Source organism: Cladophialophora psammophila (assembly GCF_000585535.1).
Source record: "Cladophialophora psammophila CBS 110553 chromosome Unknown aczJe-supercont1.33, whole genome shotgun sequence".
Lineage (NCBI taxonomy): Eukaryota > Fungi > Ascomycota > Eurotiomycetes > Chaetothyriales > Herpotrichiellaceae > Cladophialophora > Cladophialophora psammophila.
The window spans coordinates 71344-98925 of NW_006912954.1; the positions used below are offsets into that span (position 1 = coordinate 71344).

The 27582-nt window shown below is 50.6% G+C and overlaps 11 protein-coding genes across 11 annotated transcripts; 5 read left to right on the forward strand and 6 right to left on the reverse strand.

Annotated features, from left to right (window-relative positions):
- Positions 1-1581: 1581 nt before the first annotated feature.
- A1O5_12330 (uncharacterized protein) lies at positions 1582-2120 on the reverse strand (the record flags this gene model as incomplete). The annotated part of the gene is made up of 2 exons (XM_007752899.1): positions 1582-1983; positions 2022-2120. 2 exons carry the CDS (start codon positions 2118-2120, stop codon positions 1582-1584), a joined length of 501 nt encoding a protein of 166 aa, XP_007751089.1.
- Positions 2121-3325: 1205 nt separating this feature from the next.
- Positions 3326-3674, reverse strand: A1O5_12331 (uncharacterized protein; the record flags this gene model as incomplete). The annotated part of the gene is made up of 1 exon (XM_007752900.1): positions 3326-3674. A coding segment is annotated over one exon (348 nt), but the record flags the coding sequence as incomplete, so codon positions are not given.
- Positions 3675-4682: 1008 nt separating this feature from the next.
- On the forward strand, positions 4683-5242 carry A1O5_12332 (uncharacterized protein; the record flags this gene model as incomplete). The annotated part of the gene is made up of 2 exons (XM_007752901.1): positions 4683-4866; positions 4935-5242. 2 exons carry the CDS (start codon positions 4683-4685, stop codon positions 5240-5242), a joined length of 492 nt encoding a protein of 163 aa, XP_007751091.1.
- A 2095-nt stretch (positions 5243-7337) lies between these two features.
- Positions 7338-9100, forward strand: A1O5_12333 (cytochrome P450 oxidoreductase; the record flags this gene model as incomplete). Its single annotated transcript, XM_007752902.1, has 4 exons — positions 7338-7472; positions 7533-7748; positions 7799-7822; positions 7877-9100. The coding sequence occupies 4 exons, from the start codon at positions 7338-7340 to the stop codon at positions 9098-9100; spliced, it is 1599 nt and encodes a 532-aa protein (XP_007751092.1).
- A 343-nt stretch (positions 9101-9443) lies between these two features.
- Positions 9444-11543, forward strand: A1O5_12334 (uncharacterized protein; the record flags this gene model as incomplete). Its single annotated transcript, XM_007752903.1, has 1 exon — positions 9444-11543. One exon carries the CDS (start codon positions 9444-9446, stop codon positions 11541-11543), a length of 2100 nt encoding a protein of 699 aa, XP_007751093.1.
- Positions 11544-11887: 344 nt separating this feature from the next.
- Positions 11888-13591, reverse strand: A1O5_12335 (uncharacterized protein; the record flags this gene model as incomplete). The annotated part of the gene is made up of 2 exons (XM_007752904.1): positions 11888-12016; positions 12080-13591. The coding sequence occupies 2 exons, from the start codon at positions 13589-13591 to the stop codon at positions 11888-11890; spliced, it is 1641 nt and encodes a 546-aa protein (XP_007751094.1).
- A 1897-nt stretch (positions 13592-15488) lies between these two features.
- On the reverse strand, positions 15489-16958 carry A1O5_12336 (uncharacterized protein; the record flags this gene model as incomplete). The annotated part of the gene is made up of 1 exon (XM_007752905.1): positions 15489-16958. The coding sequence occupies one exon, from the start codon at positions 16956-16958 to the stop codon at positions 15489-15491; it is 1470 nt and encodes a 489-aa protein (XP_007751095.1).
- A 709-nt stretch (positions 16959-17667) lies between these two features.
- Positions 17668-19527, forward strand: A1O5_12337 (uncharacterized protein; the record flags this gene model as incomplete). Its single annotated transcript, XM_007752906.1, has 2 exons — positions 17668-17884; positions 17939-19527. 2 exons carry the CDS (start codon positions 17668-17670, stop codon positions 19525-19527), a joined length of 1806 nt encoding a protein of 601 aa, XP_007751096.1.
- Positions 19528-21201: 1674 nt separating this feature from the next.
- On the reverse strand, positions 21202-21857 carry A1O5_12338 (cytochrome c oxidase assembly protein subunit 11; the record flags this gene model as incomplete). The annotated part of the gene is made up of 2 exons (XM_007752907.1): positions 21202-21702; positions 21762-21857. The coding sequence occupies 2 exons, from the start codon at positions 21855-21857 to the stop codon at positions 21202-21204; spliced, it is 597 nt and encodes a 198-aa protein (XP_007751097.1).
- A 1778-nt stretch (positions 21858-23635) lies between these two features.
- Positions 23636-24584, forward strand: A1O5_12339 (uncharacterized protein; the record flags this gene model as incomplete). The annotated part of the gene is made up of 3 exons (XM_007752908.1): positions 23636-23785; positions 23848-24353; positions 24410-24584. The coding sequence occupies 3 exons, from the start codon at positions 23636-23638 to the stop codon at positions 24582-24584; spliced, it is 831 nt and encodes a 276-aa protein (XP_007751098.1).
- Positions 24585-25358: 774 nt separating this feature from the next.
- On the reverse strand, positions 25359-26964 carry A1O5_12340 (uncharacterized protein; the record flags this gene model as incomplete). Its single annotated transcript, XM_007752909.1, has 2 exons — positions 25359-26819; positions 26911-26964. The coding sequence occupies 2 exons, from the start codon at positions 26962-26964 to the stop codon at positions 25359-25361; spliced, it is 1515 nt and encodes a 504-aa protein (XP_007751099.1).
- Between the last annotated feature and the right edge of the window lie 618 nt (positions 26965-27582).

The window sequence follows — 27582 nt, forward strand, 5'->3', positions numbered from 1 at the left end:
TATCGGCTTCAAGACCGGGTCATTCCGGAGAGACCAATTCTAGATGTAGGTGTGTAAAATGAGGTGTAAAAGTGTGTTGAGACTAGCTATATCTACGCGGTCTGGGAGGCTGCGAGGCTACTTTGAGAGCCGTGAGTACTAGTGTCTTGGCATATTTTACACATGCCGAGTACATAAAGTACAGGGCACCTAGCAAGAGCCTATTTTGTTCTCGCCCTCTGCTCTCAGATAATAAACCTTCAGCCATGCCATTTACTGTCATCGCACAGTTGCTTTGGTTGATGTTTGTTTTTGGGAAGTGGCTGCTGCTTGCCTTTGCTGTTGAATTGAGGCTGCAGAGTTAGCAATTGCTGCCCAGGGTAAGCAGGATCAAGGGCTGAGGAAAGATATATTGACACCCAGCTCTCCCCCTTTGGCGAGAGCATGATACTGCCCCGTGGAAAGTCCACCTTGGCAATTCACTCAGCTTGCCTAATTCTCGACTGGCTGTCTTCGCGACGAATTGCGTCAGTGGGTGAATCCCCTCCGCAGGCTGGGTTCGATATCAAGGAGGCACGGCGACGGCACAATATCGCTCGCACTTGCCTTGCCGGCGTGGTGGGCCTTCAAAGCGATGTTTTCTGGTGGCCATTGGTTGTCGCGAAGTTCGACTGACATTCTCCTGTACTGGAGGTTCTGCAGATAGTAGTAAATCTTATAGGGAGTCAGCCTCAGATCAGGCTCACGATAATGGCACCGTGGTCTTGGTGTATTAAGGCCATCCAAACCGGAGGGCATCCATAAAACTATAGTTTGGTGTCCACCTACTCTGCTACAATTGAGTCCTAGACCCAATGTCTCCTTTCTAGCCCGCGAATTTGGGTCAAGGTAAGGCATCAAACCGATCCTAGTCAAACGGCTAGCTATATAGTTTCCAGGAACCAAATGGTTGTCAGGCTGTGACACGTCAGTTGTTGTTGGATCAAAACTTTCGAGGCAAATTACCGTAGCGGCATGCATAGTACATTTATCGCTCCAAATTTCTACACCCTACTCTGTCCAATACATCCTCGCAATGCAGTCGTAGTTGTCGTGATCAGTCTTGTGATATAATCACGAATGAGTGCGCCCTCGTGAGCATATACATCGTTGATCTTCATACAATGGATCCCGGTTCTAGCAAATAGTGCCTTCCAGTCTGTGACTAGGTGCGTTAGTATCAAAGGGTGTGTATGAACAAACCTACTGCCAATGTTGAGAGGAGATCCACGAGGCTCCATAATCTCCTAGCCACCTTCCTCACTAACTCCTGACAAGACTGGCTGACCGCATGTCTACGTTAGAGTTTCTAGGTAGCTCCTGAAGCTCGGTGAAATGCGGCCATATCTGCTCCAGCCTTAGCTTTGAGTTCTGCAAATACATTTTTTTGGTCTCCTAACATTTCATACATGATAACCTAAAGATTATGGCCACCTGTCGAAGCAGTAGATTTCATGCGCAGGAAACTGAAGTCTGTTGAGTTTCTCTCCCAGAGCACTGTACAACTTAGTCAATCGCCGGTGACGTTACTTCGAACTCAGGTCGCGCAATAACTGTGCCATTTTATCGCGAGGTCTCTGGGCTCTGCAGACTCATGGAGGTTGGGGTTTGGTATGTGCTTGTACATCTTCTTCGCTGCTTCAGTATTGATCCTGTAAGTTCGACAAAGACATCAGCAGAGTCAATAACGAGATAGCCCGGCCTGGCTTTCTTCGCCACACCTGCTCCAGGAGGTGTTCCTGTGAGAATGACCGTGCCTGGTGGAAGCGGGGTTCCCTCGGTGAGAAAGACAATCAGTCGTGGGACATCGTAAATCAAATCCGTCAGGGGACAGTCTTGAACAACTTTGTCGTTTCTAATGCCCCGGATGTGGAAGAAGGAGGGAGTGGGAACCAGAGACTGGGGGACTAGAGCTGGTCCTACAAAGGGAGCAATTAGCGCTTGTGGTGGGCGGTCTCTCGGTGTCTGGGGCCTGGGTACGTTGGACGTATTATGTCACTTACCAGGTGGATTACTTGCATCGAAGCGTACAAGGCCTGGATTTCAGGTTCGTGCTTATAATCTGCGATACTAAAGTGTATAAAGGTTTGCAGGTCATCCATGTGCTTACGTTGGAAGCTCATCCTTCGAGGGATATAGAGTGCCTTCCTGCAAATCCAGGGGTGCGAAAAAGGGGATATCAAGATAAAAACTATGCCTGGAGATTTTATGATGTACCTTTCAGACTTGAACTACTTGTTTCCGTTATCTGCTTTATCTGCAAGGATCCTGCAAGAAGAAATAGTGAGGTAGTGATATCTCAACGCTGTAGTCCTTGGTGTTGTGATAGACCTCCTGACAAAGTTCAGCAGAGACCAATTCAATCCTGATTTGGTGGAGGTAAAATCTCTATGAGAAGAAAGAGAGAAAGAATAACTTCTGTGAATACTTCTAAACAATTCTCTCTCACTCTTTTGAAGTCCCTCTCCTGGGCATATCGAACGAGTCAGTGCGGAAGAGTTATTCTTGCCACTGTGATCGATCACCGGCATTCGCTCCAGTGCAACCAAGTCTGCGACTCAGTGAGACAGTTGTTAAGTTACGAGTAATCATGTGAGAAGATATTGGTAAGGTCGAGCACACAGACTTGTTGTATAATTGAAAAGGGTATGGATCTTCATATTCCCTTAGTGCTTCGATATTAGAAAATTTGGACAAGATGCCTGCAAGGTCAACTGTTTTAAACCATTTCTCATCAGCCGTCTAGTTAGCAGGTCAAACCTAATCAGACTCTCATGCGACGCAAACTTTGAGCATTTGACGACAGCAGAGTCTTCATGACAGTCTTCACATCCTGAGACGGGAGCTCCAACAACTCATTCATCACCTTTCCAGCCTTATCAAAGTCGTTGCCGCTGCAGTTATCTATGTATAGAAAATCACCCTACCGACTTCAATATAGCACTATCTTCCAGTTTCTCATATGTTTATTTTACCTCAGAATCGAGATCGATCACGTTGACAGTCCACTTCTGTCCAGTCAGCTGCTCAAAGCTGGCCAGCAGTTCTGACATCGATGTAGTGAAGCTGCGGACGTACACAATTTTGTTTCTTGTCTGAGCGCGATGGCGGGCGACAGTGCTTGAGCAACGGCTGGTCCAACCATGTCAAGAGTTGAGGTGGAGAATGTGATGTTCTTATACTTTGGATAGATCGTGGCTGTCTTTGTCGCCGTGCTGAAAGGCTATAAACCCAACATTGATTCCCCTACAACAGAAGACTTAGTAACGCAGGGGTACTACGAGAGATCAGGGAGAGGAGACTACGGTCAAAGAAAAAGCCTGTTGAAGATCCCTGTCCATTCGATTTGATCTTTTTTGTTGTCCAAATTGCTGCCGGACCTTGTTTTTCTGGTCGCAGTAGAAGACCAGGCTGAGGCCGACCTCATTGCTGGTGTTGGACCAAAACTCAGAAGGGATAAAACGCTTGACTCCAACCTTGATCACTGCATCGACAAGTCGAATTTGGTGCATGAAGGCGCGCCACGCAATAGTCGAGATGACGACATCTTGACCACTGTGAACAGCAACGAGGGAGTCGCGGCTGTAATCGGTCTTTAATTGTGCAACTCCTCCAGGTAGCTTGCGCGTAGTTGATTTGCGAGAGACGACGGAGACAAAGTACTCATGTGGAGATTGTGTCAAACCCTTGGCCACGGCAGGACTTGGCTGTTCTCAGCGCCTCAAGCTGTACACTCTTAGAGGCAGTGATTAACTTAGATTCCCTCCTCCGTGCCAGTGTTTTTCAATCCAAGGACTGTAAATATTGAGCTTGAAGTTGCTAGACACACGCATATAACTGTAATGTTTTTGAAGAGCATCAAGACAAAATACAAGAACGAACTGCTGGAGAGCGTTGAGTCGTGGTTGGTGAATGAAGGGTCACAAGTCATCTACCAGACATTCATGAACATCTCAATACCATCAGTCTTTTGTTTCACTGATCCAAAATCTTGCTTATAATTCACAATTTCATACAGACTCGGATGTAGTAATATTCGGATCTAATAGCATTGCAATATCGTGTCTTCTTCTCGTAGAGGTCCAGTGTAGCTCGGTTCTGACCTCATTCGGGAGTTCTGGGGTCTCTACAGACGCAAAACATTGTCGTTGAATCCCGTCTCCGGGCAGCAGATGGACTCCATTTATAGCAAATCTTTGGTTCATATTCTCCTTTCTGCCATCCGGGATCTTCCGCCAACTTCGTGTTCCCGGCAGCGGGGATATTATATCCAGCAGCCAAAACTCTGTACATTGCCCCTTATTCAGACTAAGTTGCGAGCTTGGACTTTCCAGCTTTCGACTCCGCAGTTTTGCTTTGAATTTGGTATATTCGCCACCGCAAACCCAATGTTCTTGATCTCCAGATCCTCCGCGATAACCTCTGCAATGGCCTCTTCCTCCGTTTCCCCCATTATCGGGTCGATTTTCTCCACACAGGCTGGTAACCTGGTCTGGGACAGAGACTTCTTGTTCTATAGGAACATTGGCTATCCATGCCCGCAGCATTTCAATATCTCATGATCCTTCTCTCAACTGCGGAGCCTATTCTGCCTATTCTGCCCATCGTGACTATTACAACTACATGGGCTTGGGAGCTGGAGGCGCCTCTCACAACGTAACAGGATGGCTTTTTGTATCTATGTTCTTATGCCCATTTTGTCAGGCTATGCTGAGTCTCAAAGCATACGACCAATTACAGACCAGATGAGTGTTATTGAGGATTTCCCAATGCGTCGTGGAGTCAGACCTATCATTGCTCGACATGTCGTGCCACAACGACAGCTCAGTCAAATTCCGGACGAATCAAGTATGCAGGTGATATTGCTCTGTAGCTGCATTCTCATGTATAATGGCTAATTTTGAAGAATTTTGAAGCTACATTCAATGCATTTTATCAGAAAATCGAAAATCTCCTCAAAATCGCTCCCTCCCTCCACGAGACCCGTGGCAATATCCTCTTCCTCGCGGATCAGGTCACAGGCAACCAACCCATTGTTGGAGAACTGCTCCGGGAGGTGGCACACAGTCACAAAACCGGGGATCATTCTCTCCACGTAGCACTACCACCTAAAGATTGTACGTTATTGGCTCTCAGTCCTCCATCTCGGTCCTCTGGTTTGTCCAAAGCTTATAGTGGCGAAATCTTCCCAGACAAGAAGGTCATACAGGCCGGCTGGGGATAACGGCACGTTTTGTCTGGCGGTATGGTCTTGAATCGCATCGGTATCGATCGCTTCTACCCGCCCATGGAGTACATCCTCATTTACTCGCCCCGAGATCCTGCAGAGATCGGAGTCATCATTAAACTTGTCCGAGCAGGTACAGCCTACCTTGCGAATGCTCTACTTGAAGCTGTTGAAATCTGAAAAAGTTCAAGAGTCGGGAGTACGTCCAGGAGAAACTTAACCAGAAGCACAAACAGAGTGGCTGGCTGAGGTTGTGTGTGTTAGACTAGCCCGATTAGACTATTTCCTGGATCCCTTGGCATTGCAGCAGCCACGTGTGAAATACGCCAAGACGCTAGTAATTATAGCTATAAAAGCAGCTTCCCAGGCCACATAGATTTATCTAGTTCCAATACACTTTTACGTCTCATTTCACACACGTTTAGAGCCTTTTCTGTCACAGCGAGGACTTACAGTGGGGTGCAAAAAGTTTGAATACACCTAATATGGAGTTTTCTTAACTAGGTGTATTCAACCTTTTTGCACTCCACTAGCCGCTTGGAAGAACGGTGATGCAGCGATTCTCAAGCTTTTGCTCTAGAATGCTGGTAGTCGTGTCGATTTGCAGGCCACCAACGAGAAATTGAGAATGTGACTGGAGATCATGCAAGAGCGAGGGTGAGATAAGGTGGTTGAAATCTTGGTTAAGGCGCTAGGGCAAGAGGTAAATAGACGAGAGGATCCAGCGCGTTAAGGAGGATAGATGAGAGGCGAAAAAGGTGGTATGGCTTGATTCTTGAGGATGGTATTTTGATGAAGACGTTCTGTAATACAAGCCAAGGCCTTGAAGGTTGTTAGGCCCCCTTTTACATTGGCCCTCGCCGCCGTCTCGTAGCCTTGTGGTCAGAGCAAAAGGGCAGAAGAAACCAGTGTCACCACGATGAGAGTCCACGAAGTTGCTGCAATGCCAGGGAGAGTTCCGCCGATGTCTTCTCCACTTCCACTTCCACCAACATCACCCGTTTGCGTCCTATTTGCTACTTCTACTGCCAACGCTCGTCCCATTGCTACCAGCCCCTGCTCTGTGCGAAGCTGTTCCAAATTCAATCGTATAGCTCACATTTGCTGGCCACAAAATGAAGCTAGCAATGACTGGGCGCGGTGGAGAACAAGGAGGTGGGTGGCACTATTAGGTGTTCAGGTACTTGAGATCACATCCCGTATTCTACCCTTCCGCCTCAGCGAGACCAAGGGCTGGCTAACAAGAGCGAGGCTCGACCACTAGCAGTTCAGAACTTGGCGATGTTGGAGCCTAGGGGCTCTGCATTTGACAATGAAACTAAGATAAGAACGGCCTGGCAATACTGTAGGTCCGGTACCTTCGGTTGGAGGCTCAGGCCTGCATACGAGGTACTCTTAACAACATGGAATCCCGCATAGGTATACAGTCGTTTTGGTCAACGAAGCCCTTCTCTGCCGGAGACCGTGGCTGACTGATATAAAGTCGCTGAGAGAGTAGAGAATTGATAATTGAAGCTTTCCAAAATATCAGATTCACAATTCTTCAAGGCCTCTGATGTCATGACACCGCCGATGTCCTCAACGAACACCTATGCGCCACCTGCACCCTGATACCTCCGATCACCAGCTAGGAGGGGCAAGATGGGCCCCTTCTGCAAACGTTTCTTCCTTGAGCTAAAGGCTGGCTGACGGATCGGTTCACGGATTCAATCAAGCACCGAATAGTGCCGAAGATGACATCCGGAGCAGACGATATGCTGTACTGGCTACGAACTCGCCGATATACATCGCCAAAGGAATAATATTTGGTATCGAGTCGCTATCCCACTGTAAGGCCACTCCCACCCCCACCCCCGCATTTTTATGTGGGCGCGGCATCCCACCTCCGCATTGAGCGAATTCCGATCCGGCTCCGGCTATGGGGTCAGCCGTTTCCAGAAGCCCGTCGACCAATGGAAGCCCGCTCATTATCCAGGTGAAGTTGCCTCTTGTAGGGAGGGTTTATAGTCGGGTCGCACAGTTATGGACGGTTCTGCGTATTCACCAACTCAGTCTTTCGTCGTGCCCAATTTTCCATCAGACTCTGGACAGCATGGTGGGCATCTACTTCCTGCTGGCTGTGGCAGCCCTGCTGATGGGCTCTATACGCCTGCTATCCATAGGCTGGAGGCCAAAAAATTACCCCCCGGGCCCTCCTACCTTGCCAATTTTAGGCAATCTTCATCAGGTACCTGGGCTCCTTTCGCTGCCAGGACATTCAATCTAACCGATTGGATTTGGTTCTTAGATGCCAACAAGGGATGCTCACTTACAATTCGAGAAGTGGGCGCGCGAATACGGTCCAGTGTATAGCTTGATGCTCGGCACCAAAGTGTTGATTGTGTTGTCAAGTGACGAAGCTGTGAAGGAACTTCTCGACAGAAGAAGCGGCATATACTCGGACCGATTAGACATGTATATTGGCCAAACCCTGTGCAGTGGAGGCCTCAGGCTGCTTATGATGGTGAGTATACATGTCTTTTATTCTCCACTCACTGCTAACTACTTGCGAAGGGATATGGGCCGGTATGGAGGGGAGTAAGTGACATGATATTATGTCAGATTAATTTCTGCTGACTCGTTATCCATCAGTTCCGCAAAATGATCCATGGTCTCCTCAACGTCAACACATCCAAGTCTTATATCCCATACCAGATGCTCGAGAACAAGCAGATGCTGTACCAACTCCTCGAGCAGCCCCACGACTTCCTCAAGCACATCAGGAGGTATTCGAATGCTTTGACAACAACCATGGTCTTTGGTTGGAGGACGCCCACCTACGAAGATGCCAACATGAAGCAGCTCTTCGAAGGATTTTCAGAGTTTGCAGAGATCAACCAGACCGGTGCAGCCGGATTGATCGATTTCTACCCCATCTTGCGGAAATTGCCCGACTTCCTTCTTCCGACGCAGAAGAAGGCGAAGATGCTCCACAAACACGAGAAAGCCCTGTACCTGAAACATTGGCTAAATGCGAAAGCTGACATCAAGAACGGGACCATTAAGCCATGCTTCTGCGTTGGCATGGCAGAGGCTCAGAAGGCCGAAGGCTTCAGTGACGACCAAGCGGCTTACATATCTGGAACGCTTCTTGAAGCTGGTTCGGACACAACCTCGAGTACATTATACGGCTTCCTCCAAGCCATGGTGTTATATCCAGAAGTGCAGAAGAAGGCGCAGGAGGAGATCGACAAGGTTGTCGGCAACCGGCTGCCAACGATGGAAGACGACTCGAATCTACAATACGTCCGGGCTTTGATAAAAGAGTCACTTCGTTGGATGCCAACCACCATCTTGGGCGCGGTGCCACATGCAGTAACCAAGGATGACGAATACATGGGTTATCTCATTCCTAAGGGCGCCGGAGTCATGAATAACGTCTGGGCCATTCAGATGGATCCTAAACGCCACCCCAATCCCCGGCAGTTCGAACCCGAGCGATACATCCACGATACGCAAAGTCTGTACGACTCGGCCGCTAATGCGGATGCCAGCAAACGAGACGTCTTCACTTTCGGAGCCGGGCGACGCATCTGTCCCGGCATGCATGTAGCAGAACGTAGCTTGTTCCTTGGTATATCGCGGATCTTGTGGGCGTTCAACATCGAGCCGGCTGTGGATAGGAAAGGGAATAAAGTCCTGCCGGATCAGGAGAAGCTCACTCAGGGCTTCGTATGCATGCCAGAAGAATTCCAGGCGAAGATAACGCCAAGGTCGCCTGAGCGGGAGAGGATTGTGAGGCAAGAGTGGCACAGGGCCGAGAATGAATGCCTGGATCCACGGACCAAACAGTGGTTGAGCCATGCTCAGCCTTAGGTGTTGAGCAGGCCCAGGTGGTCAGACCAGGGCTGTCTGTATCTATGCTTGAGCGCTAGGCATAGCCTTTCCCAAGCCATGATTGTAGATCTATCAATATACTCCAAGACTCCATATGAACTCATCCTCCGTACCAGCGCTGGTGGCGGAGCGGAATCGGCGGGGCCCCGCTTTTTCCCGCTTTTTTTCTTCGAAGCCGACCCACCATGCCAGCTCGCCTCTTTGCCGAGATCAAATGCCCGAAACTACGTGGGGTTTTCATCCGGGACACTCCAGCGCGCAGGGAAAACGATGGCAATGACTTCGCATTCTCGCAAACAGCCTTACCCTCGCGCAAGACCCGATGGCAGACCATCTAGGTCTGAATGTGTGTCCGACGTGTTCCAAATCGTACAAACGGCCTGAGCATCTACGTCGCCACCAACTTTCACACGGCAGCGAACGGCCCTACGTGTGTGTTCTCTGTCAAAGCACCTTCCAGCGCTCCGATGTGCTCAAGAGACACCTTAAGACTTGCGATAATATAGCTGACGCCTCATCGGAGTCGCTCGAGCCTCAACCTAAGAGGCTAGCGCTGTCACAATCCACTCCGCCAGAAGACACGGCTCTCGCCTTGCCAAGTTCGTACCCGCAACGGTCTCAGCTTCGGGCAACCGAAAATCAGGGACTGAATCCTGTCGAAATCTCTGGAGACTCTTTCGAACATATAGCTGGATGGATCTCCTGTGGCCTGTCGAACCACGGTTTTGACGGTCGATCCGATATCTGGCAGGATTTCTTGAACTTCAATTCTGGCACACAAACACCCCGTGCAATTCCCGACGAGACAGGTGAGGATATCGGCTCCTTGGGCTTCCTTGATACTTTTACCAGTACGACGGGTTTCGTGTCTTCATTCGACTGCGGAACGATCGAACAACGTCGACGAGTCAATGCCTACTTTTCCGAGCCTGCAACCACGTCGGCAGACTCGTCCGGTACATGTAGGGATGATGCAAGTTATTATGAAGCTGACGAAGACCATCCCGTTGGAACGACCCTAAGTCGGTGGCTCTCCGACCCCCTGTCTTTTAAGTGTCACGAAATAGTCACCTCCATCAGAAACATTGTGTTTCACAAGTCCAGAAGGGGTTACATTACCGTATCATGGTCGCCTACCATTCATGAAACATGTGCACAGTTCTTTTCTCCGACAAACATCCGACGGTTTGTGCATTTATACTGGGCGATCTGGCATCCGAATGTGAATATTGTACACAAGCCGACGTTCGACCCTACGTCGTCCAAAGCCGAGCTTCTGGCGGCCATGTCTCTCATCGGAGCGTGTGTCTCGCCCGACCAGGCCGACGTCGAGAACGCGAAACGGTGGTTCAACTGTGTTGAGGAAATGGTATTCGACGATGAGGATTTCTGTAGTGAGCCGCCCAATGCCATCTCCGAAGACCAGTGCGACCTCTGGTGGCGCCGGCAAAAGGTTCGGGCTCTCCAGGCGTCGTACATGGTCTGTCTCTTCCAGAACTGGGAGGGTACAAACTCCAGCAAGCGGCGAATTCGGCGGCAGCGCTTCGGCATGGTCATCGCAGCTGCGAGGGACGTGGGTATCCACAATGCACGACATCCGGATTACGACCACATGGACCTTTGCGACTTTTCCTTCGACAACTTTGCTGTCATCGAAGAGCTCATCCGCGTGTTTTTGTGGGTGTTTCTTCTCGACACAGCGTTCGTCATCTTCAACAACTTGCCCCCACGGATGGTCATCCGGGAAATGAGGATGAACGCGGCTTGTTCCGAAGCATGTTTCCAGGCTATGACGGCTGAAGAGTGCTTCAGAACTCTGAGGCACCAGGCCGTGCACCAGCACCAAAATGACTCGCTCGTACGCTCTCCACCGGTGTCAAATAACTTCACCTCGGCCTTCGAGCTCCTCTACCGTACTGATCTGGACGACACCCTAAGCGCGGCGCTGGCCGATCTGGGACCTCTCAACCTCTTCGCCATGACCTCGGCGTTACACTCTCTGATTTTCCACCACCAAAGCTCCTTCAGCTGCCAGGGTTCGCTCGATCCGATTCACAACGCGCTCCAGTCATGGAGGAAGCTGTGGCACGTTTACCTGTACCGGTTCGCGCGGGACTCGCACCATTCGACCGTCAAGTGCGACATGGAGGTCCTCGCGCCGGACGACATGTGGAGACGTGTGGGCTTCATGCGCCACGCAAACGAGTACTGGTACCTCGCCAACCTCATGGTCCAGCGTCTTTCAATGCCGCCACTTACGGATCCTAGCGAGAGCGCCGTGGAGGCGTCCGGACAGGCCCAGAGCCCCTTGAGTGCTTCAGGCAATGAGTCGGTCGGCCCTCTTCTCGAGAAATATGACGAGACTAGCATGCAACAGGTGAACACGCTGATCTCGGACTTTCAAATGTTTCGTATCCACTAGTGTTGGCTTGGGTGATGCAATACCCATTATACCCTGTATTTTGCTGTTTAAAATTTGTGGATCCAATGAGATTTGTCATTTCGTCGTATGAGTTTCTCAAACATTGAAAGGCCTACTGTAATTCATTCTATGCACACACGCATTTAGTCAGCTTTCTACATCTAGCAGCCGACACTTAATCTTCGCGACAACTTGAGAATTAAGATACGCAAGCATTCACATCTGTGGCGTTAGCCAATCATTGCTTCGACTTCCACATCAGAGATGTAGAAGCAGTGAGTAGTTTCATCCTTGGTAGAAACCAAAAACTTCCTCCACCACGCAACCATGAATGATGAAAATCATCAATCCAGTTGAAATCCCTCATATTCGTGTTCAGCACTCTCATTCAGCGTCTTGTAATAGGTCGGAACCCCCCCAAGATATATCAGCGGCTCTCTGATCTTCCCTGGGATGTTGTCGCCCATATACCACTATGACTCGGTCAGTATACACAAATTCCGAGCGTGCAGAACAGAGTGGTACACAAGACTCACCGATTTTGTAGTGGGCAACAGCGACGTGTTCGCAATGGTTTTGACGCCTTGGGCCCAATCTGTTTCCGCCTCTTCGTGTGCCTCGATCGACTTCAATCCTCTTCCCTGCATGTAATTCATCAACTTAACGATCCATTCGCCTTGCAACTCGGCGCAAGTTGGGCCATTGCACAATGCCGTCGGCGCTTGAGGCCCATAGGTGAAAAATAGGTTTGGGAATCCAGACACTGCCATGCCTAGATATGTCCTAACACCTTGCTTCCACTTATCCTTGAGACTCTGTCCTAATTTTCCACGAATATCAATTTCGTTAAAACCACCGGTAAATGCATCGTATCCTGTAGCAGAGATGATGTAGTCAAATTCCCATTCCTTTTCGGTCGTCTTGATGCCCTTTTCAGTCACCTCGAGCACTGGAGTTGAATTGACATCCACCAAATTAACATTCGGTTCATTGAAAATCTCGAAATACCCGTTTTCTAATGATATTCGCTTGCATCCGAATGCATGAGGCTGCACCTCTGGGGCTAGGACTTCCTGTAGTTTAGGGTCTCTGATCTTTGCCCTAACTTTGTCGCGCCAGAAGTTGTAAGCTTCCCTGTTAGCATCCCAGTTAAAGAGCATATCTTTGTATCCAGCTAGCCAGAAGTGGAAGTCGCCTTCATCCCAAAGTTGTTGGTAGAAGTTTTGACGTTGCTCGGGAGTATCGTCAAACGTGGCTCGATTGATGAACTCGAATGAGAGACCTCCGAAACTTCGTAATCTCTCTTCGAAGAATTTGGGGTATTTGTCTCTTGGGAATGCCTGTTCATCCCCGAAGTACTCGATTTGCTTCATAGGTAGAGCCAGATTTGGTGTCCTCTGAAAGAGGACAAATTGCCGGGCCACTTTGCTAATTTCTTGGGCGAGTTGAACACCAGTAGAGCCAGTGCCGATGATAGCGACCTTCTTGCCTCGTAGATCCGGGTCCTCCTTTGGCCAATAAGATGGATGCACCCAAGTTCCTTGGAACTTTTCGATACCGTTCCAGTCCGGTATGTGCCTTTTTGCGGCAAAACCAGTATTCAGGAGAAATTGTTTCACTTTGAATTGTTTACCGTCCGCAGTAGTCACCAACCATCTGGCGTTACTGACGTTCCATTCTGCAGCGGTCACGCGCGTGTCGAAATATGTGTCTCGCCGTAAATCCCATTTTTCAGCCACGAATTGAAAGTAGTCACGTAGCTCTGCGGAACCTGGGAATCGCTGGCTCCATGACCAATCCCGCCAAATCTCAGGATCGGAAAACTCATAGAGTGGAATGGCACTGTCGACGCGCGCACCAGGATACCGATTCCAGTACCAGACACCTCCGTAATCGGACGCAAAGTCAATCAATTTTACTTTGTGCCCTTCCTGGCGGAGCCTTCGAAGTTGATAGACCCCACCAAAGCCTGCACCAACAATGAGTGCGTCAAGATCTTCGACAACTCCTGGTCGAGGACCGGTGTTCAATGCAGTAGTTCCATTCATTGTCTCGGGGTGCTAACAATATGAATGAGACTGCAGGGATATGTAGACTAGAAACAGATGTGTTGAACAGTTCAACCAGGTCAGGATGCAATCAGAGCACAACACGGAGGATATTTAAACTCAGTCTTTCTAGCAAAAGTATGCCAAACTATCCCAAGCTCAGAAAGCACACCAAAAAGAGTCATGCTGCCTCGGGGGAAAGGAATCAGATTTCACCTATCTTGACTCTCTGAGCACGTTACGAAGAGATTTTGCGATCAATGCCGAAATGAGGCTCGGCATAATGCCTTGTTTCATGATGATTTCTGTGCTGGATAATGCTCGTATTGCCCCGAAATGGGGGAGAAATTGAGCGGGGGTGGGATTGAAAACCACTAACAGCATCGGCCCATTGTTACTCCAGACGTCTGCAATGTAGGGGCCAGGGTTCTTATCACTGTCAGCGCACGAAACGATTCCGGATAGCTGCTGAAAAGCACTCTTGCTCGCATCAGTTATCTCGAGGTGAATTTGATTAGTTGCAGAGTGGATAAAGAGAGGGTGAAGATAGCCGCGGCCGAGGCTCTCGCCGCTTCGGCGACTTTTAATGCCCGACTAGAGCATTGGGAATCGATGCATTCCGAAGTCTCTGCACCGCTCAGCGGGTATGGCTGGAGAAGTTGTGAGGATTCTCAACGGGGTGCGGTGAAAGAAGGTGGTTTGGGCTGCCCGTGGTCGAACAAATGAACGGCTTTGCTTCGAGGCATTGGTGTTGCAACGTCGGTTGGAAACTCTTCCCACTTCTCAATGCTTCAACAAAATTATCTGCATGATGATAGCCGAATTCCTAAACCATAGGATGGATATAGTGGCTCCTGCTTGGATGTATCTTGATTCACCCAGCCAAAAAGAACATTCCTACAACATGTCGCTCTATCGCAAGAGAATTTAGAGAAGTGGAGTCCGACAAGGTGCGCTGGTCGTAATCGATGACGGGCTTAGGGAGAGACACCTAGCGATGCTTTAGTTCGAAGCCTGGTGAGCGGTTTGCAGATACCAGATATTGCCAGGTCATTTCGTCAATCTGGAAATTTCGGCCAAATTTGCGTAGCAGTAACTGTATGAACCCAGTCATGGCTCCTCTTTGTTGATGATCTCCCGGTTGCAATAACATTATCAATTACCAAACATGGGTTAGAAGTCTGCTTGGCCGAGCAGGACAAAAGGAGTAATCCTGAAGAAGTTCAGAATCTAGGGTTATAATGTGTCCTTGTGAACAGGTCGCATATGTGCATTCCGGCAGCTGCTGACATAAACATCAGCGAGGCTCCAGCCCCTGGACTCGACACGCGGCTTTCCCTCCCCCCTTTTCGAAATTGCACCATGGGTCTTGCGAGACCTGATAGATACATCTGAATACGAGCTGTAAGTGGTGTTTCGAACGCTTCCATGGGTTTCGGATGCGTGGTCAAGACCAACTCTACTTCTTCCTCACTGGAAGCAACTTCCGACTTCCATCATCAAGTCAAGAACTCGGACGAATGCGATAGAGACATCTGAATCTCACTGCATATCGCGGGCTCGGATGGCCGGTTGACATCGTCAAATGTCGACTCTTGGATCTGCAAGTTCGTGCCCTCCCACTGCAGTCCTTGCACGGGGATGTGCTGTGTGATCATATTCGAAGCTTCTAACGGAACGTCTCAGCTCAAACGGTGACAGATGTAACAGCGTGTAAACATAGAGATGCTGTGGAGGGAGTCGTGAAGGGGTCTTTCGTCCTTTCCGTCAGATTTGGTGATATCCAAAAAAAAGAAACAGAAAAGAAAAGAAAGGAAATGGCAGAAGCTCCATAGCCTCGTTATGTCGCTGGACATCACCCTTCCCTTTCTCACATTGGCGGCCATCATTCGATATTTCAGTCTTTCAAAATGCTAGTCAGAATTCTGGCAAGCACTCCTCGAACATTCTGCTCATTGCCAGAGTTCAAAGTCGTTAAAACCATTGCGACACTTGTAGCAAAAACTACTTGTTCTTTATGACGGTATTGGCTATCATAAACGCGAGGAAGAATCGTTGCCAACGCTCTCGGCGCCACGAAGAATGCAATTTCCTGTCGTCGACTTGGCTTCTCCAGGAGGACGGACCAGCCACAGGCAAGGCAGCCTGCCAGGATACAGAGTCCCGAATCCCACATCTGGGGCGTTACTGTCTTGTACGAAAAGATCCAAGGGCCAAGGCGAGTCCGCGCGAGGCAAACAGCGTAATAAAAGGAAGCGACAAAGCCAGCCAAGAAGGATGAGGACCTTGCTGCAGCATGAAGAATCGTCCAAACCGACTTGGGTTTCGGTGAACGCACGAGTGTCAGCAGTTGGAGAGGCATGTATATCCCCATGGCGAATCTCCAACTTCTCCAAAACCGGGAAAGCGCATGCACTTCACAACTTTTGCCCGTTCCACAGTGATACAGCTCACAGGGTATCGGGATGGTCTTGGAGGGGTCGGCGAATTCGTCAGGCAGCCCCAGCTCCCGGCAAAGGCCGGTCAGAAGCGGTGTTTGGGCTGTATCCTCGCCGTAGACGAAATTGCCTTGTCGAGCTAAGCGCAGTGCTTGAATCAGACGAGGGTCTATCTCAGCGGCTTTTGAGATCCAGTGATTATAGGCGCGGGGGAGTCGTTCAGGCGAATAAAACCATGACCACATGATGACTGCAGCGGAACCTGCAAACACTGACGGATCCGCAATCTTGCGGATGAAGTTTGAAAGTCGCGGGTATCGCTGTTCTGGAAGCCATGGACTCGTTCTCGTTCTCGTCCAAACAGTTATCACCATGACATCTAGCGCTCGGCAGAAGGCGAATGCTGTAAAATCAATGGTTTTGCCAGCATATTTAGGATGATAGGACGGCGGGAGCGGTTGTTGCAGATTTAAAGTGTGCTGATCACTGGCATTGGCAGTGGGTACGGATCGAGATATCGCACGCCTTCGAACCCAAGTTTCATCACGGTTGAGCAAGGTAAACGCCAGCCATGCTGACCAAAAGGAACACAGGAAATTGATGCATGCCGCGAGGTTCCTGCTCAGGCGTGCGGATGCTCCCCTGCCAGGTGCTGAAAGGAGGGATAGAAGAATGGTCTGGACCAGGTTGGGGAGGGCAGTTGCTCCACCAATGATGATGGCGGCGGCTGTCGGGAAGCGATTAAACTGGGCGGATGTTACAAGAATCTTGCGGAGGAGAGCCAGAGCCTCTCTTGATGCCAGACGGTCGCGTCGAAGGATCCTCAAGAGGCCCAAGAGCCTGGGCGCGGTCACGGTGAGATATCCCAGGGCATAAGCTCGGAGGAGGGGTTTGAGGGCATTGAGACGGACGCGTCTGTGGCGATGCATTACGATATCTGGTGGGTGTCAGGGAGGAGATGTGGTGGCGATGGCAAGGAGGGGAAAGATGTTGCACTAGTTGTGTGCACGGTGAATCGAATCGCGAAAGATTGGGATGGTGACAAGACGAGGACGGCCAAAAGAGCCTCGGTTCAGCCCGCCAGCCTCGCAGCCTGACAGGCCACTGCCAAGAACCAGCCTGGCGATACGGATCCTCGGTTATTCCGGATTACAAGTAGGTATGTATGTACATACCTCGTATTTCCTCGTATGTAATCGGCTGATGATCCTACATATTATGGGGTACTTGGGGGTACCAGGGTGCAGTGACACAGCAACTTGCCGGAAATGAAGATGGACGCAGCATAACCAGCCATTCATTGAAATTAGATCTGCGCATCCTCGTTCGAGTAGAGTTACCTACCGGTGGCTCACTATGTGCGAGTGGTGCGAGGACTGTTCGGGAAGTGGTAGTGATAGCCGTAGGTCCGGTGTGAGGTACCTCGTATTTGACCTAAGTACCTTAATTACTTGGTCCCAAAGCGCTATATTGTGTCACTATCTCAGCTCCCTTCACACTCTGCCGTAATAGATCCATCCTGCCTTCTTTCTTTTGCTCTTCCTTCCTTCTCCTTCACGCTCCTCTCTTTTCTCCCTCCCCTCGTCGCTTTCGCGTTCGCTCGCTTTTTCTTTTCTGTTCTCTCCCATCACAGTCGTTATGTCCATCCTCTCCATCCTTTTGGCTGCTCTGGCCGCAGTACCTTGGATCCCTGCGTCGCCACTGTATCCCCGTTCCGACTACAATGTCAAGGAGTCCAACAACGTCCCTCCCGCATGGGCCAATATTGGCCGTCCCCATCCCTTGCATCTCTTGACCCTCAACATCGGCTTACAGCCTAGTAAATTCCATCTTCTCGAGCAGCACCTGCATCAAGGTAAGCCGAGTCTACCCTGTACACTGTTAAAAATAGTCCGCTAATTTTGCCTAGTTTCCGACCCATTTCACAATCGCTACGGCCAACATTTGTCCCAGCAAGAAGTCCACGACCTTCTTCAACCCTCCGACGAGACGTTCAATCTGGTTTGGGATTGGCTGAGCAACAATGGCATTGACCCGTCCCATTGCGAAATCAATTCTGCCCGGGATTGGATCACTATCACTCTCCCCGTCAACAAGGCCGAAGAGCTGCTCGACACCAAGTACTCCGTCTACCAACATCAAGACGGCACCAAGCTCATTCGAACCTCCAGCTGGTCTCTCCCGCGCTCCCTCCATGACCATGTCACCACCATCCAACCCACCACTGCTTTCCTCCGAGCCAATCCCAAGGCCAGTACCCTCATTGATGTCCCAATGGACCTTGACATTTCCCAGCTCACTGCCGCCGCGAATGCTACCACCATCAAAAGCTCCTGCAACTTTGGCGGCATGACGCCCAAATGCCTGCGAACCCTGTACAACACCATCGATTACAAGCCTCAAGCTGCCCACAACAATTCTGTCGCCTTCACAAACTATCTAGGCCAAGTTTCCAACCGGTCCGACGCCCAGACCTTTCTACGGAACTTTCGTTCTGAGGCAATCGACTCCGCCTACGCTGTCACCCAGGTCTCGGTGAATGGCGGAGCTGTTGATAATGGCACTGTGGGGGCGGGCTTAGAGGCCAACCTCGACCTTCAAACCATCCTCGGAATCGTCTATCCGACTCCCGTTACCTTGTACTCTACCGGTGGCGAGCCTCCGTTTCAACCCGACGACCTCACCGAGACGAATACGAATGAGCCCTACCTGACCTGGCTGCTCTTCTTGCGTGACCAAGACATCACAACTATTCCCAAGATTATCTCCACTTCCTACGGCGACCATGAACAAACCGTCCCCCAAAGCTACGCGAAGACCGTGTGCAATCAATTCGCCGCCTTGGGCGCCCAGGGAATCTCGCTGTTCTTCAGCTCAGGGGACTCGGGCGTCGGTGAAAACTCCAGCTGCATCACTAATGACGGGACAAACCGAACCACTTTTATACCCATTTTCCCCGCCTCCTGTCCGTATGTCACTTCCGTCGGCGGAACCATGAACTATCCGGAAGTGGTCGCCTTCGACACGCGCAATTCGTATGCCTCCGGGGCCGGTTTCAGCAATTACTTTCCTCGGCAGAAATGGCAAGACACCGCCGTGGGGCGATATCTCGATAGAATCGGTGACCAGTTTAAAGGCCTGTACAACCGTTCAGGTCGCGCGTACCCAGATGTAGCGGCGCAGGGGTATAGGTACCTGGTCTTTCTGGACGAAACCGTCAGAAGTGTTGATGGCACCAGCTGCTCCGCCCCAACTATTGCTAGCATCTTCTCACTGGTGAATGATGCACTCGCTGCAAGGGGTAAGCCGCCAATGGGCTGGCTCAATCCCTGGCTCTACCGGAAAGGCTTTGCGGCATTTACTGATGTGGTCAATGGCAGCAGTGTCGGCTGTAAGGGGCCCGGATTCAGTGCGGCCGAGGGGTGGGACGTCGCAAGTGGCTTCGGCACTCCGGACTTCGAGAAAATTTTGGATGTGCTGGAAATTGGAGGGTCTTGAATGGCTAGATCCTCAGTGAAAGCACCCTATATTCTTACCCAAGAGATCTCAGTGCGATGTCCCACCCCATGGAGGTGGTGTCCAGAGGACTCAAAGATCTGCTTAATTACAAAATTTCACAAATTGAGCAGTGAACGAATGATGAAAACTAATTTAAGATGAGGTCAACGGATGAACTTGCCCGGTATTCGGCACAACCACATGGACACGACGTGATGAGACGGAGTGAATCCGCAAATACAACAACTACTCAACAGCAAGCATACTGGAGACAGGCCAAGAAGGAAGCCTGAGCGGACGTTGAAGCCCAGGGCCATGTGTACTTTTCTAGAGTATCCGAATGATGCGGAGGCTGGCTGACTGCACGACGATCATGTAAATCATAGTCTCCTAGCCACCCCAGGCATTGATTATTTGATCTCCATGCAAGCCTTCACTGAGCTTCCCCCAAAGCGCACGCAGATTCATTCTCTGCGTAGATTCCCCGCCATCAACCAGCTATGTAGTTGGGAGACCGCAAGAATCAAGATCCGTGCCTAGCGACACATATACTCCTACTCGTACCTGACGGTTCTCCTCTCCCACTCTCTTTCTCGGTCTCGGTCTCAGCGAGTTCAAGGCTGGGTTCTATCACGCTACCGATCAAGATCTACACTCGAGGGGGAGAAGAGGTCTCTCTCGTCTGAATCACACTCAAGGTCCAATTTGAACAGGATCTAAGAGTAGTTGAGTTGAGAATTCGAGACATGGCTCGTATGTATACCCTCTCCACATCTGCCTGATGCATGTCCCTTATGTGAGTTTCATACGAACGACCAGCCAGTCAGGTGGTCGGTCTCCCAGGCGGACACCCACGTCGCTGATTGTGCCTGTTCCAACGCCTTGATTTCTTCAAGGCGCTTCAGATAATTTTGACCCTTTCCTTTCAAGAGCCCTCATCTGAAAATCCCTGCCACTTGTTACATAGACACTATATTTCCGGCGGACCATCCCATTTCCAAGCACGATGGAGCATATGACCATTTAAGCGGCTTCACAATTCCATCGAACACCAGCCTACCCATTGCACGCGATCCGTCGCACAGAGTCAAACTCGCCGAATTTACCGGCCTGACCGTTGTGTTTTGTATTCCGCGAACAGGTATTTGGCCATCTCTCCCTGCACTATCCTTTTTAACGTTCCGATATTGAGATATGGTCATTGACCAGCCGCACCCGATGAAACCGTTCCCGACTCTTGGAACTCCATCCCAGGCGCAAGAGGGTGCACGCCACAGGCCTGCTCCTTCTGGGATAATCTGCCTGAACTGCTCACATTTATGGCATCTCCACCCCGTCGCCCTCATATCAAGCGGAGGTGCATCAGCGGCTGCACCTCCCCTATGACCTTCTGAATGACGAGGAGCTAGAGTTCCAGAGAGGGTTGAATCTACCGACATTCGATTGGGAAGGGGAGAAGGTTCTCAGACGTTCAATGATCGCGCTTCAGGATGGCAAGGTAATGAAATGGTGGTTTTACCCCCGGACCGCGGTGTGGATGAGTTGATTGAGTGGTTGAGGGGGCAATAGGAACCGTGGCAGTCTGCGACGGTTCCGAGCACGTGAGCTCCGCGAACTTGGGAGGCTGCTGGCTGTGGTTTTGTTTTCTGCCCTTCCTTTTGTTGTGTTCTCTTTTCATGCTCCTGCCATGGCCATAGGGATAGTGGTCAGCACTCCGTTCTTATCATATCTTGCTTTGAAGAAAGTATAACTCAGGGTGATGGTATCGATTCCCTTCATTTGTGGATCCTTAGCAAATTCAGGGTCAATGAAGAAGAAAACAGGCATGTCGACCGTCTCGCCCGCATTCAACCTCTGCTCTTCGAAGCAGAAACACTGGATCTTGCTGAAATACGGTGCCACTTGCGCAGGCGTCACAGAATATGTAGCCACGCCGATGATGTCTGCATCCCCCTTATTTGTGGCCGTGTAGAATGCCAATGCGGTCTCGCCAGGAAGAACCCGGACTTCGCGTTGCTGCGGTGTGAATTTCCAAGGGAGTATGTCGGAAACGGAACCATTGAAGGTGACACGCAAACGACGATGGTCTTCGACGGGTTTCAGACGCACAGCAGGGTCTCCGGCGGAATCGTGGGCCTTGACGGGTTGGCCGGACCAGCCTGTTTGTTGACATATCTAAAGAAGATTCAGCAAGATGAGGATACTGTTTGCTCTTTAGGTGTGGAGGTACTGACCATTTTGTAAAGAGGGACCGAAGCATAAGAGAGAGCAAGAAGTAGTATTCCCGCACTCAGACCATAGTAGCTAAGCTCATAATCAGCTGCCCGCATAGCGTACATTTACCCTTTCAATATACACACAGGGTTGTCTGGTTCTTCTCCCGAGATTGGGCTCTGGCAGCCTCGAAAGCATTAGCATACTGAGAGGTTTTGGTTGACTGCGAAAGCGGACGAGTTCGCGTTGGGGGTTGAAAGAACCTGGAGGCTATATCATGAGTCTGAAAGTGACGTAAAGATCTACAACAGCCAGATATTACTCGTTCAGAGAGACGAGACGGAGAAACCATAGTGAAGGCTGCAATGAACAATACGAATAGTTGGTAGCTCGATTCACATTCGCAAAGCTATAGAAACTTTCCGCAGTGGTGTGAGCGTGGTACGCGTAGCTAGCATATGGGCTACCGTAGAAGTACCCAGTACGGCGAATTATTGTGCCTCATTTGTCAGCCTTGCGCAAGCTCAGCCTTGTACCCAGTACCGAGTACTCGGCCAAACCTTCCCTCCAACAAGCTGTCTACTATTGTTTGTTTGCTGGCCTCACTGCCTGCAACAACTCAATCTCAACGTCCCACCTACTGCATGACAATTTGGAACCAGATCAATGGATGGCTCTTTCACCAACGAACTACCCAGTAGGTTGGGCAGAATGCTCAATCCCTGGCTAGCGCATCATTTCCCCTAACATGCTCGCTCAGGAGAACGGCCGCGGGCGCCGGTTTTAAGTTGTTCCAGGATCTAAGGGAAAAGTGGAGGACACCAAAAGGGTCCCTGTCGTCCGTCTCCCATCCAGAATGCGCGAGTGACACACAGACACCAATCACGTCAATCCTTCTGTGGCACGTTGGGGAACTCCATGGCATGGTCGAATGTTTGATTGTTTTGTGGTACCAATACACAGGCACGGCCGCACGGCCGCGCGCCAGCTTGCATCACCCTCACCACTACCCGCAGTTACTCCTTGTACCGTCGCCATTATTCCTGGTTCGTTGGCCCCTGGAAAGCATGACCAAGTTTCACGCCATTCGCAAATTCCCGTCCAAGCTTCGTGCTACAGCGTGGCTTTGGCTTGTGACGACTCGTCTGGAATTCTCGCCCTCGCAGTAGCCATTACTGCTCATTCCCAAGCCCTCCTTGCTTGGACTTGTCCATACCTGCGCGTTAAAAGCATGTCTCCAAGCAAAGCGCTAGATCAAGCTACATCTGGTTGGCGAGCGCCCTTTTCTCGAGATCTTCTCTGAGTGTCAACAAGCTTTTGTGTCCCGTTCTCGACTCCTTGATTCCCTTCTGCACGCCCGCCTTCAACGTCTCAATTATGAGAATTGGTTGGCTCTCTTCTCGCCAATTTCAGCGTCGCCTCCTTATCTCTCTCATCCTTTCAGCCCTTGCCGTTTGGTGCTGGCTCCCACGAAGTCCAAAACATGAATTGCAGCCAGCGGAGTTGGAGCGGCAATATCCCTTGCTTTGGCGGCACGTGCATTCGTTCAATGGTAGTGGAGGAGGTGCGTATCTCCCAGTACTAGGAGTTCGGCAAACGAGTCAACAACATGCCCTTTCCATTATTCATTTCTGCTTCGGCTTCCCGCTGACAAGCTCCAGCATGGTATATCCCGCCCTCCTGGCTGTCGTCTGCCGATGTTCAGCCGGAGACAATAGTCGATGCAGCCCTTCTAGCTTCGCAGGCTGCCAACAGCAACAAGCGCCGACTCATGGACCATTCTTCCATTCCGTTGCTACTGCACCAAACATGGAAGAATCGATGTGTTGACACGTGGTCAGATCTGCTCCGCGCCAGTGTGGAAGAATGGTTGAACCATGTGGTGTCTGACGACATGGCTTACTTCTTCTGGGAAGACGACGGCATTGTACAAATGTTGACCGAATTTGAACCGCAATTTGTTCATCAATTCGTTTCATTGCCTTCCAACGTGGAACGGGCTGATGTTTTCCGCATTTTGGTCTTGAAATGGTTTGGTGGAATTGTAAGATTTTAATACTTGTACCACACGCGATCAGCGTTCTCAGCTAATCAACGTCACTCCAGTACGCAGACGTGGATACTCGACCGCTACGCCGGCCTGCTTCTTGGATCTCAGCCTCCGACCTTGCTGCTTGGACGGACTCCGTCGCGGAAATGAGCTTTTCTTTCGACAACCCAGTAGGCAGCATTCTTGGCATAGAAGCTGATTGTTCGCCCAACAAGAATGATTATTGGCGTATGGGATATTCTTACCCTGTGCAACTTACGCAGTGGGCCTTGGCTTCAAGCTCGGGCCACGCCATTCTTCTACGCTTCATGGACATCCTTCAACGCAGGCTGGAGGATGTAGCCAGGCGCAACCGGGGAGATATCAACGCTCCAGAGGCAGTCAGGGAACTCCGACAGATTGGACCCTTGTCTTTGACAGGACCAGTAGCCGTGACAATCGCGGCAAAGACTTGGTTGGAGCAGCGAACAGGACTGCGGTGGAACGGTCTGACGGGATTGCTGGACGGTGGTCAAAGCAAGCTCGTGGAAGATGTTCTGGTTTTGCCAATCACCGGATTTAGGTACGCGTCGCTCTTCCCTGTTGCAGTTATATCATTCAAATACTCACATCGGTCAGCCCCGGTCGAGGCAGATATGGCAATATGGGGTCCAAGCCAGTCACGGATCCGTCAGCGCGAGTTTGGCACCGGGCGCAAGGGTCTTGGCGGTCATTCGACCCAAAAGTCGAGTTTGGGAAAGTCTGTCGGACCTTGTTGGGATTGTGCAAAGACTGGTCGAAGCAGCCAGATTGATCGAGGGAGTGGTTGGCTGGACGCCAAGTTCGACCAGTTGGAATTTTAGACACGATCTTTTCGGCGGCTCAAATGTGAAGGCAGCACAAGTACTAATCGTCGGCAGAGTTGTACAACATCGTATAGGCGTCTAAGAAACGGTGAGCGAGGAATATCTCGCTTTCATTTTGTCGAGTGTTGGATTTTGTGTTACTGATCTGACATCGGGTTGGAAAAGCCACTGATATACTCCAAATGGGTGGCATTCTCAATATGCAGGGATTGCCGCTTGCACGGCCTTCCACAACGCTTAGCATTGCATCCCTGAACGCTAAAAAAAATTCGGTCAGGCGTTTGTATCTGAGTCCTCAGCGTTCTTCCCTCACCCTGCCATCCTGATTCATCAATCTGGCATTCAATAGCGAAGGGTTATCGAATCTCATGTGAAAGTAGACACCATCAGTAGCGGTGAGGCCGTGGGCTTCAGGCTTGCACGATATCTCTCCCGACTGCGTTCCCGCAGTTCATCGACTTTATTTCCACACAGAAGCTCTGCTCCAAAGTCGACTTTTCCGAAGCATCACAGCTGAGTAAGAAAGCGTTCGATTCCTGTCCCAGGACTCTTTGAAGAAGGAACGGGTCATACGGGTTTTCCTTTGGGAAATCTCAACCACCTAAGTAATGTTTTAAAGCTATGTGCCTATAAACGCCGTGGCTAAAGTTGCCAATCGCAGGGGAGGGCAGGTATAGACCATTGCCAACTATTCCAAGAGTTCATTTTGCTCTCACCCAGCTTCAACGCGGTCTCTCTTCCGTCAAAACCACCTCGTTTCGCCAGCCACCCTTGGCCAACCCTGTAAAGACCTCTTGCATGGATATATGAGTCCAGATGATCCCTGCATCGTCAAAGATGCACTTCATTCCGGCGAGCAGCATCTCCTTCTGGATGGGGTCGGCCAGCACCCCGTAGCACAAGGGACCCGCAAATGTCATATAGAAGGCACCGAAGGGCTTGGTTGTCTTCGCAAAGTCAAGTGCCTCTAGGATGTAGGTTACGGATTGTGAGGTCTGTAGTGAGAGAGCTGGGTTGGTAGCCGAGAGTAAGCCTTGGAGAACTGTGTTAATTAGGATAATGCAGGCGTGGTAGAACGTGGCTTGTTTGATGTACCGTGCCGGCTGGAGCGACTCAAGCTCGGTCTCAGGATGGAAATCGGGAACAGGCGATGGGCCTCGGTAAGCTCGTGAGTAGGTGGCATACACGCCTGGTGTGGAGAGGTTACGCGTGACGGCGTCAGAGTGGAAGACGATCGAGGCGCGGATGGTGTACATTTGAGAGAGCAGCTCCGCATCGAGATTTGACGAGCTCGACGATGGAGTCGCAAGATCCATTGCCCTTGCTCGCACCAGTAACCCAGGCAGCCTGGCAAGGGCCGTCCATAACTCTGCTGTGATAGGGCTCTCCCAGCCATTCCAAGTCCTGCGCATTGCATTTGCCCATTCAGGTCCGCTGAGAAAGCAGTCCTCGCCACGCAACAGGCATTGCGTGATGATTGTCGGATACTGCGTCATGAATATTGCGACTTCAAACTCCGACGACTGCACTCGACCCGGGCCACAACCCCTGAGAATGGCGGAGACGCCACCTGAAAGCGTGACAAAAGAGTAAGCTGGGCCAGGTTTCAGAATTTCATACTGAGCGAGAAGAAGCGATGCGCAGAGTGTTTCAGACGGCGTGGAGAGTAGTCCATTGTCGTCGTATTGGGCCAGCTCTCGTCGAAGCGCGGAGATGGTCGTACAATAGCGTGCCAGCTCAAGAGACTTGTTGCGAGGCTGGCCCACGGAGACAGCAGTGAAGGAGTACAGGAAACAATTGACTGCAGCGTCAAGGGCCCCGCTCCGGCCTATACGAGGTGGCAGTTGTCCAAAATACGAGCCAATCTGCTGCAGACGTGCACCGAACCCTGAGGGTCTTTCGAGCGCCGAGATCAGGGTCGCAGCAAGGCGCTCGGATTGGGTGAGTGGAATGACCGGTGCTAGAGGATCTGTTGTTGCCTCAGATTGAGCGATTCCGTTCCTCTTTAAGCAATCGGGCCACTTGTCGCCATCAATTTCATGAATCGAAATGGCATCCAAGGCTTGAACAAGCTGCGCGTGCTGTTCTGGCGAGCCATATTGATATCGAAACGGGGAATCCGGGCCTGTGCAATGACGTTTGCTTTTCTCACATTGCGAGCATATGGGCGTGCGCTCATCACACTAGTTGAGGTCTCGGTTAGATTTGCGATATGGAACGGCTCGTGTTGCGGAAAGAATCGACATAGAGATCTTGATCTTCGAGGGAGCTTACTTTTATACGTCGCTGCTTGCACGTTCGGCAGCCTTTACTCCTAGCGCCAGGCATATTGACCTTTCCTGCTGCACTTTAGTTCATACTTGATGGTTTCTTTTTTCACGACATCGGCGCTTTTGTATGAGAAGTCGGAAAGCAAAGGAAGACACTGTAGTGATTTCGAGTTTGACCCTTCTTAAAGAAACAGTAGCCAGTGACTTAGCTTCAACCCGCATGACTCCACTTGTTGATCTTCTGAAGCTGATTGTAGACAGGCCTAGGTGATCCGTCCAGGACAAGCAGAGGACGGAACCGTGGAAATGATCTGCTGGGCATCACTAGAGGCAGAATACCGGATCTAGGGCTATAAGTCGCGCAGCTGAGCTGTGATCGACAATGTACCTCGATCCACCAGCCAGGACCGGAGTCAATCTTTTGCCCTGGTGGTAGGTCGATCATGCATGACCGTTAGAGGGTGTGAAAACACTGAGCGCGCGAAAAGTGTGTAGTAAGTGGTGGATGATGTTCAACCGAAAAGGGGAAGCAAGAGGCCTAGTAAGCCTCAAAAAAGGGACTAATACGAGCAGTACGAGGTACCGAGTATCCGTCGTGTCATTTACCTCGGGAAACTAGCCGTAGAAGGTATAAGTGGCATCAGATGCGTAAGGCGTTCCAAGCACAACTGCGATA